The sequence below is a fragment of the Symphalangus syndactylus genome, chromosome 18 (genome assembly GCF_028878055.3).
Source record: "Symphalangus syndactylus isolate Jambi chromosome 18, NHGRI_mSymSyn1-v2.1_pri, whole genome shotgun sequence".
NCBI lineage: Eukaryota > Metazoa > Chordata > Mammalia > Primates > Hylobatidae > Symphalangus > Symphalangus syndactylus.
The window spans coordinates 28,386,357-28,402,402 of NC_072440.2; the positions used below are offsets into that span (position 1 = coordinate 28,386,357).

Below are 16,046 nucleotides of genomic sequence, written 5' to 3' on the forward strand. Positions count from 1 at the left end.
TTTGAAAAATTCATCACGTCCACATTGCCTTGAAATGCTACTATGTCATATAAACAATTTTCCATTTATTCTTAGATCTATTTCTGGATACTCTAATCTCTTCCTTCATCTGGCCATCTACTGCTGCGTTAGTTCCAAACTATTTTAAATACTGTCACCTTATACTAAGCTTTCCCATTAAAGCTAAAACATTACTCCACTTTACTGTTCAAAACATTTCTTGCCAGGAGCGGTGGTTTGTGCCTTTAGTCCCAGTCACTTGGGAGGCTAAGGCTGGAAGACTGCTTGAGCGCAGGAGTTTGAGGCTGCAGTGAGATGTGATCACGCTACTCTACTCCATCCTGAGCAAGAGAATGGGACTCCATCTCTTTAAAATAAAAAATTCTTGACTTATTCTTGTAAGCTTTATTCTTCTAGAGAACCTTGAAAATGACTGTCAAGCCTCCAAACACAAAGACATAACTCCACTGGGTTTCTGATCAGTATTATATTAGATGTATAAGTTAACTGAGAAACAGCTAAACTTTTACAGCATGAATCTTTCCATATTCACGTCACTAGAGATTCTGTTGTGTTTCTTCCTAATTGTTCTATTGTGAATATTTTTCTCCACTAGGTTTTCTAATTGGTTTTAAAAGTTATTAATTTTGGTATTAATTTCTAAACTGACCACCTGTATTAAATGCCCTTATGTCAAATAGTTCTTCAGTTGGTTCTCTTGAGAGGAATATATCACCTGTAAGCAATAATAATTTTGATTCCTCTTTCCCAGTATTTATTAATGCTTATTTTGTTCTCTTACCTGACTGTACTGGCTAACACATCCAGAAAACTCTTATATACTAACAGGATCTACTAATGGGCATTAGGATACGCTAATGGGCATCTCTGCCATTCCTAACTTTAACTGATTACTTTGGGAGTTTCATTGTTAAGACTGATACTGCTAGTCTTTTCAGGTTAAGGACAAATTTATGCATTTATATTTACTCAGTATTTTAATCATGAACAAATAGTGAATTTTACCAAACTGGTCAAAATCTCCACTGGCTTATAAACAGATTTTCTAATTTCAAAACATCCTTGAATTTCTGGGAAAAAACTCACTTGGCTATGACATACTTATTCATTTAATTATATGCTAGATTCCATTTTTTAATATTTTAATTTAGAATTTTTGCAATGATGTGACACTCACCTGATACTTTAATACATCTACATTATAATAAGAAGCAGCTGGATTTTGCTCTGACAGCTTCTTGAGGTAGACAGTAACAGCTTGCATGTTCATCCAAAAATCTTTTGTGTTGGAATCACATTGTGATGGATCACTACATGTATAAAAAATATATCTGTTATTTTATTGACTTACCTTTATTTTTTGCCTCTGTGTAGTAATTTGGTCACCCAGGAAAAACTAGTAGAAATAAACCAAGAGGTGGGATGAAGGAAAATTAGATCGGGGATGAAGAATGGAACACAGCAGAAGCTTGCTTGAAAGATGAGAAGATGGAGAGAGAGAAAAGAATCTTAAAATAACTATTAGCACCACTGAAAACAAAATAAAAAGATAGCAGAAGGGTGTTTAGTAAGAATAATTTTGGTATGGTTTTCAAATTGAATATTATTATTTCAAAGAAGAAGGGGGAAAACATTTTTTTTGAGACAGGGTCTAGCTCTGTCACCAAGGCTGGAGTGCAGTGACACGATCTTGGCTCACTGCAACCTCTGCCTCCCAGGCTCAAGCGATTCTCCCACCTCAGCCTCCTGAGTAGCTGGGACTACAGGAATGCACCATCATGCCCAGCTAATTTTTGTTCTTGGTTTTTTTTTTTTTTTTTTTTGGTAGAGATGGGGTTTTGCCACATTGCCCAGGCTGGTTTCGAACTCCTGGGCTCAAGCAATCCACCTGCCTCAGCCTCCCAAACTGCTGGGATTACAGATGTGAGTCACTGTGCACCGTAGGAAAGAAAATCTTAAAAAGAAATTTCAACCTTCAAAACAAAAAGTACACAAACCTGAACACAAGCTGTGCATTTGGAAGAATCTGCTCTAGTCTGCTGATATTTTTCACCCTGAAGCACAACACAGCTGGAGTTGGATTGCTGGTGAAGACTTTAATAATTCCACTTGGAAATGACATTGTCATATCACCAGTGATCTTCACAATACACCTAAAACAGGGATTTTGAAAAGTGTTTAAATAAAATGCTCTAATCTCCATTTAAAGAGTATTTGGCTTAAAAAGGCACATGCATGCGTATGCGTGTGCGTGTGTGCACACACACACGCACCTATATATGTGTGTATCTATACCCTTTATCATAACTATAAATTATTTTTTCAATTTAATTTTTAAAAATTATATACATGAAATGGTATACTCATCTAGCATCATCTTTTCCTGGAATTAAACTCTAAACACAAATGCAAGCACACTGATAATATTCCTTCACTTTTTTGTGATAACCATTCCCTCCCTGGAAGGATATTGCTTTCCTCATAATGCTATACCTAGTTGCCGCTATTTTTCCCTCCCAAACCCCAAAAAGCACTGGCCTGGCGATGGTGATGGTAGCTGTCCCCCTTGCTCCTCATTGCTTCTTCCAACCCTCTAGCCTTTCTTCCTTTGAAACATAACTACATAGCCAAAACTCTCAACTGGACCCCTTTGGTAATCTTACCACATTTCCCAAGTCTATTTATTCTTCTTTTGGTCTTTTCCTAGCTTCCCCTTTTATCTCTAACCTGCAATAGTCCTTCCCCCAACTCTTAGCTGATGACGGTGCTCTTAATTTTACTGAGGAAATAAAAAAATAACTTACTCATACTCTCACTAGTAAATCTACCTAACTTTTTGTCCGTATCTTCTGCAGTCCATACTGCTTCAACAGATAATCAATTTCTGCACCTCAGGCCAATCCCAGCAATTCTGCACTGGAACTCATCTGCTCTTATATACTGAAGGACTTCATTCATGTGATTGTTCCCTCTTTTTTCTGCAAGTCCTATTTTTCCGTAAATACTGGATCTTTCCCATTAGCATGCAGACATGCTGAAATATATATCATCTTTTAAAAAACACAAAAATGAAAATAAATAAAACCGTCCTTTGATTCCACCACCTCACTCCTGCTACCATTCCATTTCTCTGCTCCCACTTAGAGCAAAACATCCTGAAATAACTGGATTTGTTCTCTCTAAATATAGTTGTCTAGACTGCATCACCTTTGGCTCCCGAACACTCTCAAAGCATACTTTCATCTCCACTACGCCACTAAAATCTCTCTTGTGAATGTCATCAATTATGGTCAATGGTCAATTTTTCTTGACCTTCAAGCAGCATCAGATACAGGTTCACATCTGCCTTCAAGAAATGATTTATTCACTTAGTTTCTAGACACGGGTCTACTGGTTCTCTCCTCACCTCTCTTGCTGCTTGCTCTCTCAAATTCCTTTGTTAGATCATTCTCATCTTCCTGTTTTCTAAACACTGGAGGGAATCAAGACTTAGTTTTCAGATCTCTTTTCTGTCTATTCCTTAAGGCCACTAATTTTGAGTATTATCTACAAACTAATTACACTACCAAGTATTTTATCTCTAGCTCCTTGAACTCCAGAATCATGTATCTAAGTATCAACTCAACATTTCCACTAAGATGTCTTAAACTTCAAACTTAGCATTTTGCCTCCAACAAATCTTGACAATTCTGTTTTCAAAATACATTCAGAATCTCATTACTACTCATCACCTGCTCTGCTAATACCCTTATACAAGCCACCATTATCTCTCACCTGGACTTCCGTAATTAATTTTCTAACTTTCTCTCTGCATCTATTCTGACTGCCTACTGCACCCTCTGCCCCCAGTTTATTCTCCATACAGCAACCGGAGTGCTCCTCTGAAAACACATGTAATTTCATCATTCCTCTGCTCAAAGCCTCCACTGGCTTTCCATGTTACTCAAAATAAATTCCAAATTCCTTATCATGGCCTACAATGCCTAACCTGGTCTCATACCTCTCCGGACTCATCTTCAAGTACTCTCCTGTTTACTCCTACTCAGTGACATGGTTTTGCTTGCTGTTTCTTGAATATACCAAATATGCTTTTACCTTGGTATCCTACACTCACTGGTTCCCTCTTCCTGGAATACTTTCCTCAGATATCTGCATGGCTTGCTCCTCCATGTCTTTCAACTACCTGCTTAAATTAACCTCAAAAAAGTTCACCCTGGTCATTCTATCTAAAATAGCCCTCTATCTAATGTTTCTCTAGCCTCTAACCCTGGTTTATTTTTCTTCATAGTGTATATCAATATCCAATACATACAGCTGTTTCTTTTAGTTTTCCCTCACTATAATGCAAGCTCAGGAGAGAACTCTTTTGTTTACTAAAGTATCCTCAGTGCACATGTAACAGAGTCTTAGAAATAATAGGTGCTCAAGTATTTGATGAATGAATGTACATTGAATGCAATTGTCAAATGACTATATTAGATAGCAAAAAAACAGGTAAATAAACAACAGAAAACTGTAATCTACACAGAATCAAAATGTAATTCTTAAAATTTACCACCAAGCCCCATTGCCTCCTCCACCCAACACACATACATATACATACATGTATATATTTTAAAAACTAACTTGGTGGGATCTGCTCCTTTAAAGTAGGCATTAACAGATTCTGTAAGGGCGACTGCCACAGGTAAGGTATCCTGATTTCCAAGGCTGACAGGGCTGGGACCCCGTGACACACCTAGAATATATACAATTAACTTGTTAAATCCTTCAGAAAGACATAAATTAAATATCAAGATAGTTAGATTCACATTGTTAGGTTGTCACAAATGACCCTACCACTGGTTTCAGTCATGTCCCATGATAAATCTGGAGGCTAAGAAATACAGTATAAAACAAATTGGAGCATTAATACAACGGACAAAGAAAACCCAGGAAGACATGTCACACAGACATTTCTTTTAAATGGAAAGACAGAATGGTTAAGGAATGTCAGAATAAAAAAGCCCTTGACTAAAGAGCTAAAATTTCAAAAATACGGCTTCAAAAACATTCAAATACCAAATTCCTCCAGGTTCTATCAATCATATAATTCAGGGCATAATTTAAGGCCAATTTAGGATTTTTGTATTTAAGTTTTTCTATCCAAGTAGTAATGTTTCATACACTACTCATTATTATTATAATTCTCTTTAACTTCCTCTTTGTCTGATGCTTGTATTGTATTCCCACATTACTTTGCCTCAATATTTGACTAATAAATATTTGACTAATAACATTATTTAAAAAAAAAAACCCTGACCAAAGTTCACTCAGATAAGACACCTTTTAGAGTCAAATCAGAGAAAGATCAGTGTCTACTGAGCAAAATTAAAATGTAAACAAATTTATGCAAGTGTTCAGGTTTCTGTTTATTGTTTTAAATTTAACGTAAATGAAGTATCCCCTCAAAATAGTGCACTGCCTTTGTTTTCCTTCATAAACGCACTCTTCGTACCACTGCGTGCCTTACTGCTACTGCTACTGATTTTCCAAAGTGGGAGCATTTAATATATAAAATGCAATTTTATAAAAATATATGAGAGTTTGTTATAATTATTCATCCTTAGTGAAAGAAAAAAATAAATAATCTAGGTCAACACTTATCTCTGAAATTTGAATATACGCTTTTCTTATATAAATGTTACACAACATTAACAGCCATCAGACATTTTTATTTCAGATGCGACTCCTGTAGTGAAACACTGAATTACCTCTGAGATACCGTAAATATTAATTCTGATAAAAATCAGTACTGGCTTTTTCTGCCTCACAACTAAATCTGAGATGCTACAAATAGTGAAAAAAGACACTGTTGGCTTGGTATTCTAGATTTTGAAGGAATTTGGATTTAGAAGGTTCTTCACAGTTAAAAAGTTATTCACGAAATCACAACAGCTACTATGTATTAACCACTAACATGTGCCAGGCACTGTGCTAGGGGGACATTAAAAAAAATGGTGCCTTTTTGAAGCACCAGCACATACTAGTTTTGCAAAGCAGAAGCAAAACAAAAACTGTGAGGGATAGGCTGGAGTGATGAAAAGACACAAAGATGAGGCTGGAAAAGTGCTCATGATCCATATTAGGGTATGAAAGACCTTTAATTTTATCCTTTTGTCACTAGAAACCACTGATAATGTTTGAGAGAAACATTATTAGGCTTTTATGTAGTAAGATCTCTCTGAACACAGAGTAAATCCTAGATGGAAGGGAAAAATGACTGTTGGCAGGGAATCAAGTTTGGATCAGGTGAGAGCAGTTAGGTGAAAGCTAGTGGCCTGATCAAGCGTCATTAGTTTTGGGATGCGAGAAAATAGCAAGTGAAAAAAAGCTGACTAAGCATAAATTTACTGATTATAAATACAAAACTTTATGTTTGTACACTGGAAAACTTCACTGTAAATCTAACTTAGTTCAATCCACTTTTTTCCCTAATATATTGTTCTAAACAAGAGGGTCATCAGAAATTCAGGAAAACATATTTTCTAAAAAAGACAAAGGCTGTAATAATCTTTTCTCTCCAATTTTGTAACTGTAGTAAAATAAACATAAAAGTTACCATCTTAATTATTCTTAAGCATACAGTTCACTGGTATGAAATATATTCATAACGCTGTGCAACAATCACTATCATCCATCTCCATAACTCTCTTCTTCTTATAAAACGGAAACCCTATACCCATGAAACAACTCCCACCAGTTTCCCCAGCCCCTGGCAACCACCATTCTACTTGCTGTCTCTATGAGTTTGACTACTCTTTAAGTACCTCATGTAAGTGGAAGCATACAGTATTTAACTTAGCACAATGTCTTCAAGGTTCAGCCATGTTATCATAGCATGTTAGAATTTCCTTCCCTTTTAAGGCTGAATAATATTCTATTGTATGCATATACCACATTTTGCTCATCCATTCATCCAACAATGGACATGGGTTGCTTCTACCTTTTGGCTGCTGTGAATAGTGCTGCTATGAACAGGAGTATACAACTATCTCTTTGAGGTCCTGCTTTCAATTCTTTTGGGTATATACCCAGAAGTAAAATTGCTGGATCATATGTAAATTCCATTTTTCATTTTCTGAGGAACAATCATACTGTTTTCCACAGCAGGTGTACCATTTTACATTCTCACCAACAGTGCACAAGCGTTCCAGTTTCTCCACATCCTCACCAACATTTGTTATTGTAATACTTTTATTAAAATTATACTCTCTTAAATATGAAATGAATATATTCCCTGACCAGGTGTACTGGCTCACGCCTGTAATTCCAGTACTTTGGGAGGCTGAGGTGGGAGGACTGCTTGAACCCAGGAGTTTGAGCTTATAGTGAGCTATGATCACATCCCTGAATTTCAGTCTGGACAACGGAGTGAGACCCTGTCTCATTAAAAAAAAAAAAAAAAAAAAAATGTCTCGAGTAACTCACACAAATGAATATTTATATAAAGTCAATGGTAACATTAATGTCTACTACTGCTTTGACACTAAAAATTAAAAGAAACCTGCATAAATATTCTTTTCAACAATCTAATCTGGGCACATAACACGACTCTGTAAATTATTATGCCTTGCTTCCCTGTAAATTATGCCATTACTGAAATATTGGCAAGCAGAGAAAAGTATTGGAAAGTTGAAGAAAAACTTAAAACCCACTTAACATTTGGCATATTCCCTTTCATATTTTCTATTTTTGTTTTTCTTTCAAGATCATATTGCACATGGATACTTCAAAAAATGAATAGGAAATATGTACTTAAATAGTCTTTTAAAAAGTCTAAAACTATACTGTATTATTCCAAATAAATAATTTCTTAGAAATAATTTATTCTCTTAATAAGGGTAGATTGTGGTTTCTAATTTTGGTTTGTTACATATTTAGATAATTTTATGTTTTGAAAATGTAGAGAGCTTATAAACTTGAGGTACATAACAGGTATAGGATACCTTCTTATAACAATCAATGGATATTTATGTAGAATTCCTTTCCGCTCAGAAATAAAACACAGACACCCACTCCCTACTATCTCCTACCATCTCCATGCTTCTAACTTCATCTGTATGTTTTTTGTATATGACAGCCTTTGCTCTACTAATTTAAGTATTAAAGGCTTTTTTTTTTTTTTATTATACTTTAGGGTTTTAGGGTACATGTGCACAATGTGCAGGTTTGTTACATATGTATCCATGTGCCATGTTGATTTCCTGCACCCATTAATTCGTCATTTAGCCTTAGGTGTATCTCCTAATGCTGTCCCTCCCCCCTCCCCCCACCCCACAACAGTCCCCGGAGCGTGAAGTTCCCCTTCCTCTGTCCATGAGTTCTCATTGTTCAATTCCCACCTATGAGTGAGAACATGCGGTGTTTGGTTTTTTGTCCTTGCAATAGTTTACTGAGAATGATGTTTTCCAGTTTCATCCATGTCCCTACAAAGGACACGAACTCATCATTTTTTATGGCTGCATAGTATTCCATGGTGTATATGTGCCACATTTTCTTAATCCAGTCTATCGTTGTTGGACATTTGGGTTGGTTCCAACTCTTTGCTATTGTGAATAGTGCCGCAATAAACATACGTGTGCATGTGTCTTTATAGCAGCATGATTTATAGTCCTTTGGGTATATACCCAGTAATGGGATGGCTGGGTCAAATGGTATTTCTAGTTCGAGATCCCTGAGGAATCGCCACACTGACTTCCACAATGGTTGAACTAGTTTACAGTCCCACCAACAGTGTAAAAGTGTTCCTATTTCTCCACATCCTCTCCAGCACCTGTTGTTTCCTGATTTTTTAATGATGGCCATTCTAACTGGTGTGAGATGGTATCTCACTGTGGTTTTGATTTGCATTTCTCTGATGGCCAGTGATGAGGAGCATTTCTTCATGTGTTTTTTGGCTGCATAAATGTCTTCTTTTGAGAAGTGTCTGTTCATGTCCTCTGCCCACTTTTTGATGGGGTTGTTTTTTTCTTGTAAATTTGTTTGAGTTCATTGTAGATTCTGGATATTAGCCCTTTGTCAGATGAGTAGGTTGCAAAAATTTTCTCCCATTGTGTAGGTTGCCTGTTCACTCTGATGATAGTTTCTTTTGCTGTGCAGAAGCTCTTTAGTTTAATGAGATCCCATTTGTCGATTTTGGCTTTTGTTGCCATTGCTTTTGGTGTTTTAGACATGAAGTCCTTGCCCACGTTAAAGGCTTTTTTTTAACTGACATATTCCTTTTAGTTCTTTTTGGATCACTTCTTACCTGATTTTGATAGCTTTAGAATTAAGATTTATAGATACTTCTTAAAGCTGAGTTGAGGAAAGCAGAGAAGAAAATGCAAAAATATTGTGTTTTTATAGTTGGGGATTTGATATAATGGATCTTATTCAGCAAGTTGGGGATTTGATATAATGGATCCTGTACAGCAATTTGATGGAATTAGCACAAAACTGAAATAGTTAATCTTAGCATAATTCTTGATTTCCGAGACATCATACAATTCTGGAAAAGGAAAAGTTAGATAACAAAATATTTTAGATACACTTAAGGACCATTAGTCAACACATACGTTTGCTTCTGATAAAATACCTGGTGACGCCTCACAGTGCTTTTCAATTTCAGAGTGTGTCCCAATCAAATTATCATCTTCTATTATATTTAAATAAAACAAAATAATGCAGAAAAAGAAAACATTTTCAAGAAACAAGGAGAATCAGAAACTTAAATCCAAACAGTGTTGAAAAATCATGGCAAAGAAAGAGAACTTTTTAGGAAGATTTTTAAAATCTTTGTTGTATAAAATTCACATACAACCTGCCTTGCCTGTATTATCACTGTCACCTGCTTTTGGTTGTCCTATTGCCAGCACTGGCTCAAACTATAAACTAATACGTACCAATTCAATAGAAATTAAAGTTTCCATCACAAACAAAAAACCTCCTGAATAATCTAAAGATAATGAAAAAAAAAAAAAAACCTAAAGTGGAAATAAGGTTACCCAGACCACCTGCCTGCTTTCTAGTAGGTTCCAGTTAGGTTTTTTAGGACTAAAATATATATTCTGTGGGAAAAAATTAAAATCACACAAACAAAAAATAAAAATGAAGTATTCATTAAACCAAATAAAAGGGCAAACTTATTAGACATATTCAGTTTACATAAAATTAAGAGATGGGAAAAATGCTGTGTTCACAAAGGTAATAAGATGGTGACATCATGTTTAGACATTTAGAAATCAAACCATTTTATATTTCATTCTAGCCTATATTACTTATCATCTTTTTACAATGGCCACACACAAGTTGCATTTCTCCTATGTGAGCCTTGACAAATCAACTGGAATTAAATCAGCTTAATTAGGGCTGTGGTTATCAAACTTAGCATGCATCAGAATCACCTGGAATGCCTATTAAACGATTGTTAGTTCCACTCCCAGGGTTTCTGATTTTAAAAGTCTGCATTTCTAAGAAGTACCCAGGTAATGCAGATGCTGCAGGTCCAAGGACCACACTTTGACCATTACTGAATTAGTACTCGGTTAGTGCAAATCACTGATTTGCATTATCAAGAATAAACCCATCACTACTTAAACCAGCAGCAATAAGTACAGTTACAATTTTTATGAGAAGTTGTATGTCCTGCAACACAGCTGCTTTGTCTAAGTGGCTTTGTGCTTTATTATCCTAACAATGGGTGAAAAAGGTGAGAATTTGTAGAAAAAACTGAGTAGAAGTGATGACAAAAAAACTCTTGAGCAAAGTCTAGATGTAGTAAAATACTGAACTTGTTTGGTGAGGTTTAGGTTCATATAGCTATGCTTCACGGATCCTCAACCTCCAGGCCACAGTCTAGTACCCAGCTGCACAGAAGGAGGTGAATGTGAATGTCATCTGTATTTAAAGTAAACCGCCCCCCACCCCATCACTCAAATTACAGCCTGAGCTCTGCCTCCGGTCAGATTGGCAGCAGCATTAGATTCTCATAGGAGCAAGAACCCTATTGTGAACTGTGCATGTGAGGGATCTAGGTTGCGCACTCTTATGAGAATCTAATGCCTGATCTGCCATTGTTTCCCATCACCCCCAGACAGGACTGACTAGTTGCAAGACAACAAGCTCAGGGCTCCCACTGATTCTACACTATGGTGAGTTATATAATTATTTCATTATATATTACAATGTAATAATAGAAATAAAGTGCACAATAAATGTAATGCACTTGAATCATCCTGAAACCATTCCCTTGACCTCAGTCCATGGAAAAAATTGTCTTCCACAAAACCAGTCCCTGGTGCCAAAGGTTGGGGACCACTTCCCTAAGAGCTATTTTTAAGTCTTGAAATTCTTGTGGAAAAATATAATTCGCTGCAAGCACAAATTGTTTTCTTTCATTCAATCATTTTTAAAACACTATTGTTTTTAAAACATAAACTTAGAAATGCAACTATCAGTTCACAGTAGGAAGAACTGCATTTTGTTTTGCCTTCAACTATTTATATTGATCAGCAATTTATAAATTTAACTCATTCTTAACAGTGCTAACCACAGTTAAAATTCTTCTATCCAGATAACAGACTGTGAAACAGAAAAGCAAAGCATGGACAGGTTAATAAATTCCAAGTGTGTTTTCAGAAAAACAAAATTTATAATGTTAAATTCTTCATTAGCTCATTTAAAAATATATACATATTTAGCATACATATACTTTGTACACTACATTTCACATGTAATTGATGATAATCACTTACCTACTGTTGGAGTATTGGCAGCACTCAATGAAGCAGATGATGAGATAGAAGAAGAACTTTCTGCCCGGGCTAATGGTGCAGCAGGAGGTGGGCTGGTGTTAGAAGTTACAGGTGGGCTGAATGGCCTGGGCTTAAAAACAAAAAGTTATTTATCAAAATGCTAAAACAATACCTCTCTTGTTAGAGAAGATTTTTAAGTATCAGGTAAATTTAACATACCAAACCAAATTTACTGTGTGAGTTTCTTGTAACTTAGTATCAGAGATGCCATATATCAAATCATTTTTAAGAACATACTAAAGCCTGAAAAGGTTATTTTGAAATAATGCTGTAAAAAAGGTCTTTGTGCATAAAAATTTTTCTGTATTTAAAAAAGCATGTTTAAGACAGATTCTCAGAAGTTAAATTAGTTTAAACAGTATAAACGTTCTTCCCAAACTGCTTCCCAAAAGGGTTATTCACTTTACCTGACTATAAATATAAGAAAATTATTTCTCTACACCCTTGCCAGAAACAAATGGATGAGTCACAGAAGAAAAGGGATTAAAATTTTTTTCTAGCTAATTTAGAAAATAAAAATAAAACCTTCACTTTTATGAATGGATTGATGTAATTTGGGGAGGTTTTAGTATTATCTGAGCTTTCACCAAGCCTTTGCCTTATTTTCTTGCAAATATTTTCCTCCTTAAATATTGCTTGTCCTTTACACTTTTGGTGTTTACAAATCTGTTCACATTTTCCTCAGTAATTCCTTGTAATGCTTCCTCACTGAGAAAACTCACTCCATACAAAGGCTTCAGAGACTCAATTCTGTTGTCTTCCCAATTTTCTAGTTAAACATAAAACAAATATAAAAAATATAACTCCAATTCATTTATCTTTTACTTTTGTGAACAGATTCTTTTCCTTCCAAATTCCTAACTGTACCAATAATTCATTAGCAACACTTCCTGAGGTGTTTTGCTTTCTTAAAAAATAGGCATATTTGTCTTCATTTAAAAAAAAAAAAAACAAAAGCCTTTTCCTGCTTATAAAAGCATTAGGCAAATAGATATTTATTTAGTGCCTACTATGTGTCTGACCCTGGATGAGGTACTAGATACAAAGCTGTGAGCAAGAAAGGTAACTGTCCTCAGTTATTTGAGGAACATGAAAAAAAGGCAAAAACAAAACCCTACTTGCATTCATACACCAGTCAATTCTTCATTGCATGAATATAAACTTACAGATACACATTTTAATAAAACTGTCATTTTATTGCAAAAAGTGTTTTACAATTTGTAACCCCCTACCCATTTAACTATTTTTTCCAGAGTACAGCTTTTTGATGACTCATTATGATGGACAATAGGTTGAAAAAACTCAGCAGGATGCCAAAAATGCAGCTGTGTATATATGCAGACCAAGGTGGTGCAGGACATTGGGGTGAACAGATACTGATCAACAGCTAGTCTGAAACTTACAAGCTTGGAAAAAGTCTTGAGATAACTACTGTGGGACATTTCTCCTATGGCAACATAACCTCAAGGCCAACGTAATGTGACTGCCTTTTTTATTTTTTTTAGGAAAAGGAAAAAACAGCTCGTTTTTCAAGTGGTTTTCTCTAATTTTAGAATTATGCTATCTACTACAGTGGCCAATAGCACGTGAAATGTGACTAGTCCAAATTGAGATGTGCTATAACGTACAGAGCAAATTTTGAAGACACAGCATATACACAAAAGGAATGTAAAATCTCATTAATTTTCATATTGAATGTGTTAAAATAATATTGTTATATAGCAGATAAATATATTACAATGAATTCCATTGTTTTTCTATGTGGCTACTAGAAAATTTTAAATTATATTTTGCTTGTATTATATTTCTATTGGATGGCGTTGCTTTAAAACAATGTTTCTGAAACATTAGCAGGCATCAGAATCACATGGAGGGCTTGTTAATAACACACAATTGCTGGGCCCCTCCCCTGAATTTCCAATTTGCCTGGGGTGGAGCCAGAGAAACTATTTCTACCAAATTCCCTGGTGATGCTAATGCTACTGATCTGGTACTGCACGTTGGGTGCCCCTGCTCTAGAACAATGAGTGGTTCTTTCAGCAGGTAAGGAGGATGTGGTTATAGACTCCTTTGAGCATCTGGTGAAAGCTATGAGCTCTCTCCAGAAAAATGCACATATGAGCATGCAAAAAAAAAAAAAAAGAAAAGGCACTCCAATGTACAGCTGGAGAAAATTTAAATCAACATACTCTCTCCGGTGGGCGATACAGAAATAATTATCAAGAGTCTTAAAAATGTACATACAGTTTAGTTCATAAATTGCACTTTTAAAATTTTTTATTAAAAAAATGAATGCTAAGAAACCATAAGGATAGTCATTAAGACATCGTTTATAATAACAGAAACATGGAACTAAATGTCAAATAAATTTCTGAAAACTTTTAGAAATTTAATTCCGACAACAGCATAGAAGACAGAGCACTCATATTGAACTACTCTGTAGCCACTTAAAATAGTGCTCCCTGAAGCTCAGAGGGTGGTTTCTAGAAGGCTCTCAAGGATGGGGAGAGGGTGGTGTATGGTGATAGGGGGATGATGTGAAGGATTCAACTATGAGTCCCACTTTATTTTAATATATTAATACTTACAATTTAAAGTTATTTGGCAAAAGATTCTATCACTTTAAAGAAGCTTGAAGACTATGAAATAAAAATAATTCATTTAGCAACATGGATGGAACTGGAGGCCATTATCCTGAGTGAAATAACTCAGAAAGTCAAATACCTCATGTTCTCACTTATAAGTGGGAGCTAAACAAAGGTTACACATGGACATATACAGAGGAATAACAGAGAGTGAAGACTACAAAAGGTGGGAGGATGAGAAAAGGGTAAGGGTAGAAAAATTATCTGTTGGGTACAATATTCACTACTCAGTTAAGGGGTACACCAAAAGCCCAGATTCTGCCAGTATGCAATATATACATGTAAGAAATCTGCACTTGTATCCCCTAATTCTATAAATAAAATTATAATCAAAGAATAATTCATTATATAGAAAGATATTTGCAAGTAGAAAACAAATTAGAAATATGTAAAGTATGACTTTTTATTTAAAAATATGCCTATATCAATAATTTTTTGAGCAACTATTTGCATTCAACAATGTTCTGTTTTACATGTATTAACTCATTTAAGTCTCACAACCTAATATCATTACACATATTTTATCCATGAGGCAACAAAACTCTGATTAAATAACTGCTTAATGTTGCTCTGCTAATACATGGCTAATAAGCTTGTACTTTTAACTATATTTTACTGCCTCTGGATAAACACTTATGCATTCCAAAAAATGTTAACAGTGATAAGTTATCTTTGGGTGGTGAAATACAGAGGAAATTTATAATTTTCCTTCTCTGCTTTTTCTGTTTTCCAAATTTTATAACATGATCATTTACTATTTTTACAATCAGGAAAAAAATCAATTTATTAAAATGTACTTAAAGTTCTAGTCATAACTTGATTTAAAAAAGAGAACGAAGTATTTTAAAATGTAGTAATTTCTATATTACTTAAATAATAACCTTCTCCTTGGCAGCTTGTACCTAGTCTTTCATTTTACTTTCACTAAGTGTTCATTCGGAGAAGAAAGATATCACCATTTCAATACTTGGTGCCGAAGCTTTTCGATATATTCACTGAACATTTCATAACTGTGTACCACCCAACAGGCATCATGCAAAGTACTGAGGATATGAGACTGATGAAGGCATAGCCCAGTAAGGGTAACACACACACACAAAGTACATACAAGGTGATACATGAACTAACAAAAATATAAGCAAAGTATCTGGATATAAGGAAGAGAAGTGAAGGAATGATCAAAGAGGGTTTTGCCTAGGTGGTGATATTTAGCTAGGTCTTAAAGAAAGAGGTCAATTTGTGACATAGAAAACTGAGGGGCATTTGAGATAGAGCACAGGAAGAAGACACAGACATGTAAAAGACCATGATGTGTTTAAGGAACACTGAAAAGTCTCAAGTGGCTGGAACCTAGGTTGAAAAGGGGAGAAAGATGGACAGTCTGGTAACATAGGTTGTTGAGGCAGCTTTATAAAGACTCTTGTACATTCAGCTAAAACATTTAACCACACAGACTGAGAAACCACTGGAAATGTGTATCAAGGGAAAAAAGATTAAACTGGACTTAGAAATTTAATTCTGGTAATTAAACTGGCAATTAGTGTAG

At 35.2% G+C, this 16,046-nt stretch overlaps 1 protein-coding gene and 1 long non-coding RNA gene across 7 annotated transcripts in view; one reads left to right on the top strand and one right to left on the bottom strand.

Annotated features, from left to right (window-relative positions):
• The window catches only part of LOC129468653 (uncharacterized), a 59,023-nt gene extending 43,629 nt beyond the window's left edge, over positions 1 to 15,394 (top strand). For 2 of the 4 annotated variants that reach the window (XR_010117068.1, XR_010117069.1), the window contains one exon: positions 13,109 to 15,394. This is a non-coding gene — a long non-coding RNA (uncharacterized lncRNA). The other 2 variants (XR_010117065.1, XR_010117066.1) reach the window with 2 other exon arrangements.
• Positions 1 to 16,046, bottom strand: part of FCHO2 (FCH and mu domain containing endocytic adaptor 2) — a 130,795-nt gene that overhangs the window by 11,011 nt on the left and 103,738 nt on the right. For all 3 annotated transcript variants that reach the window (XM_055254473.2, XM_055254472.2, XM_063623171.1), the window contains 4 exons: positions 11,796 to 11,925; positions 4,648 to 4,759; positions 2,019 to 2,174; positions 1,199 to 1,331 (listed from right to left, as the gene is read on the bottom strand). In XM_055254473.2, coding sequence (XP_055110448.1) covers positions 1,199 to 1,331; positions 2,019 to 2,174; positions 4,648 to 4,759; positions 11,796 to 11,925 — 531 coding nt within the window. The remainder of the gene's footprint in view (positions 1 to 1,198; positions 1,332 to 2,018; positions 2,175 to 4,647; positions 4,760 to 11,795; positions 11,926 to 16,046) is intronic.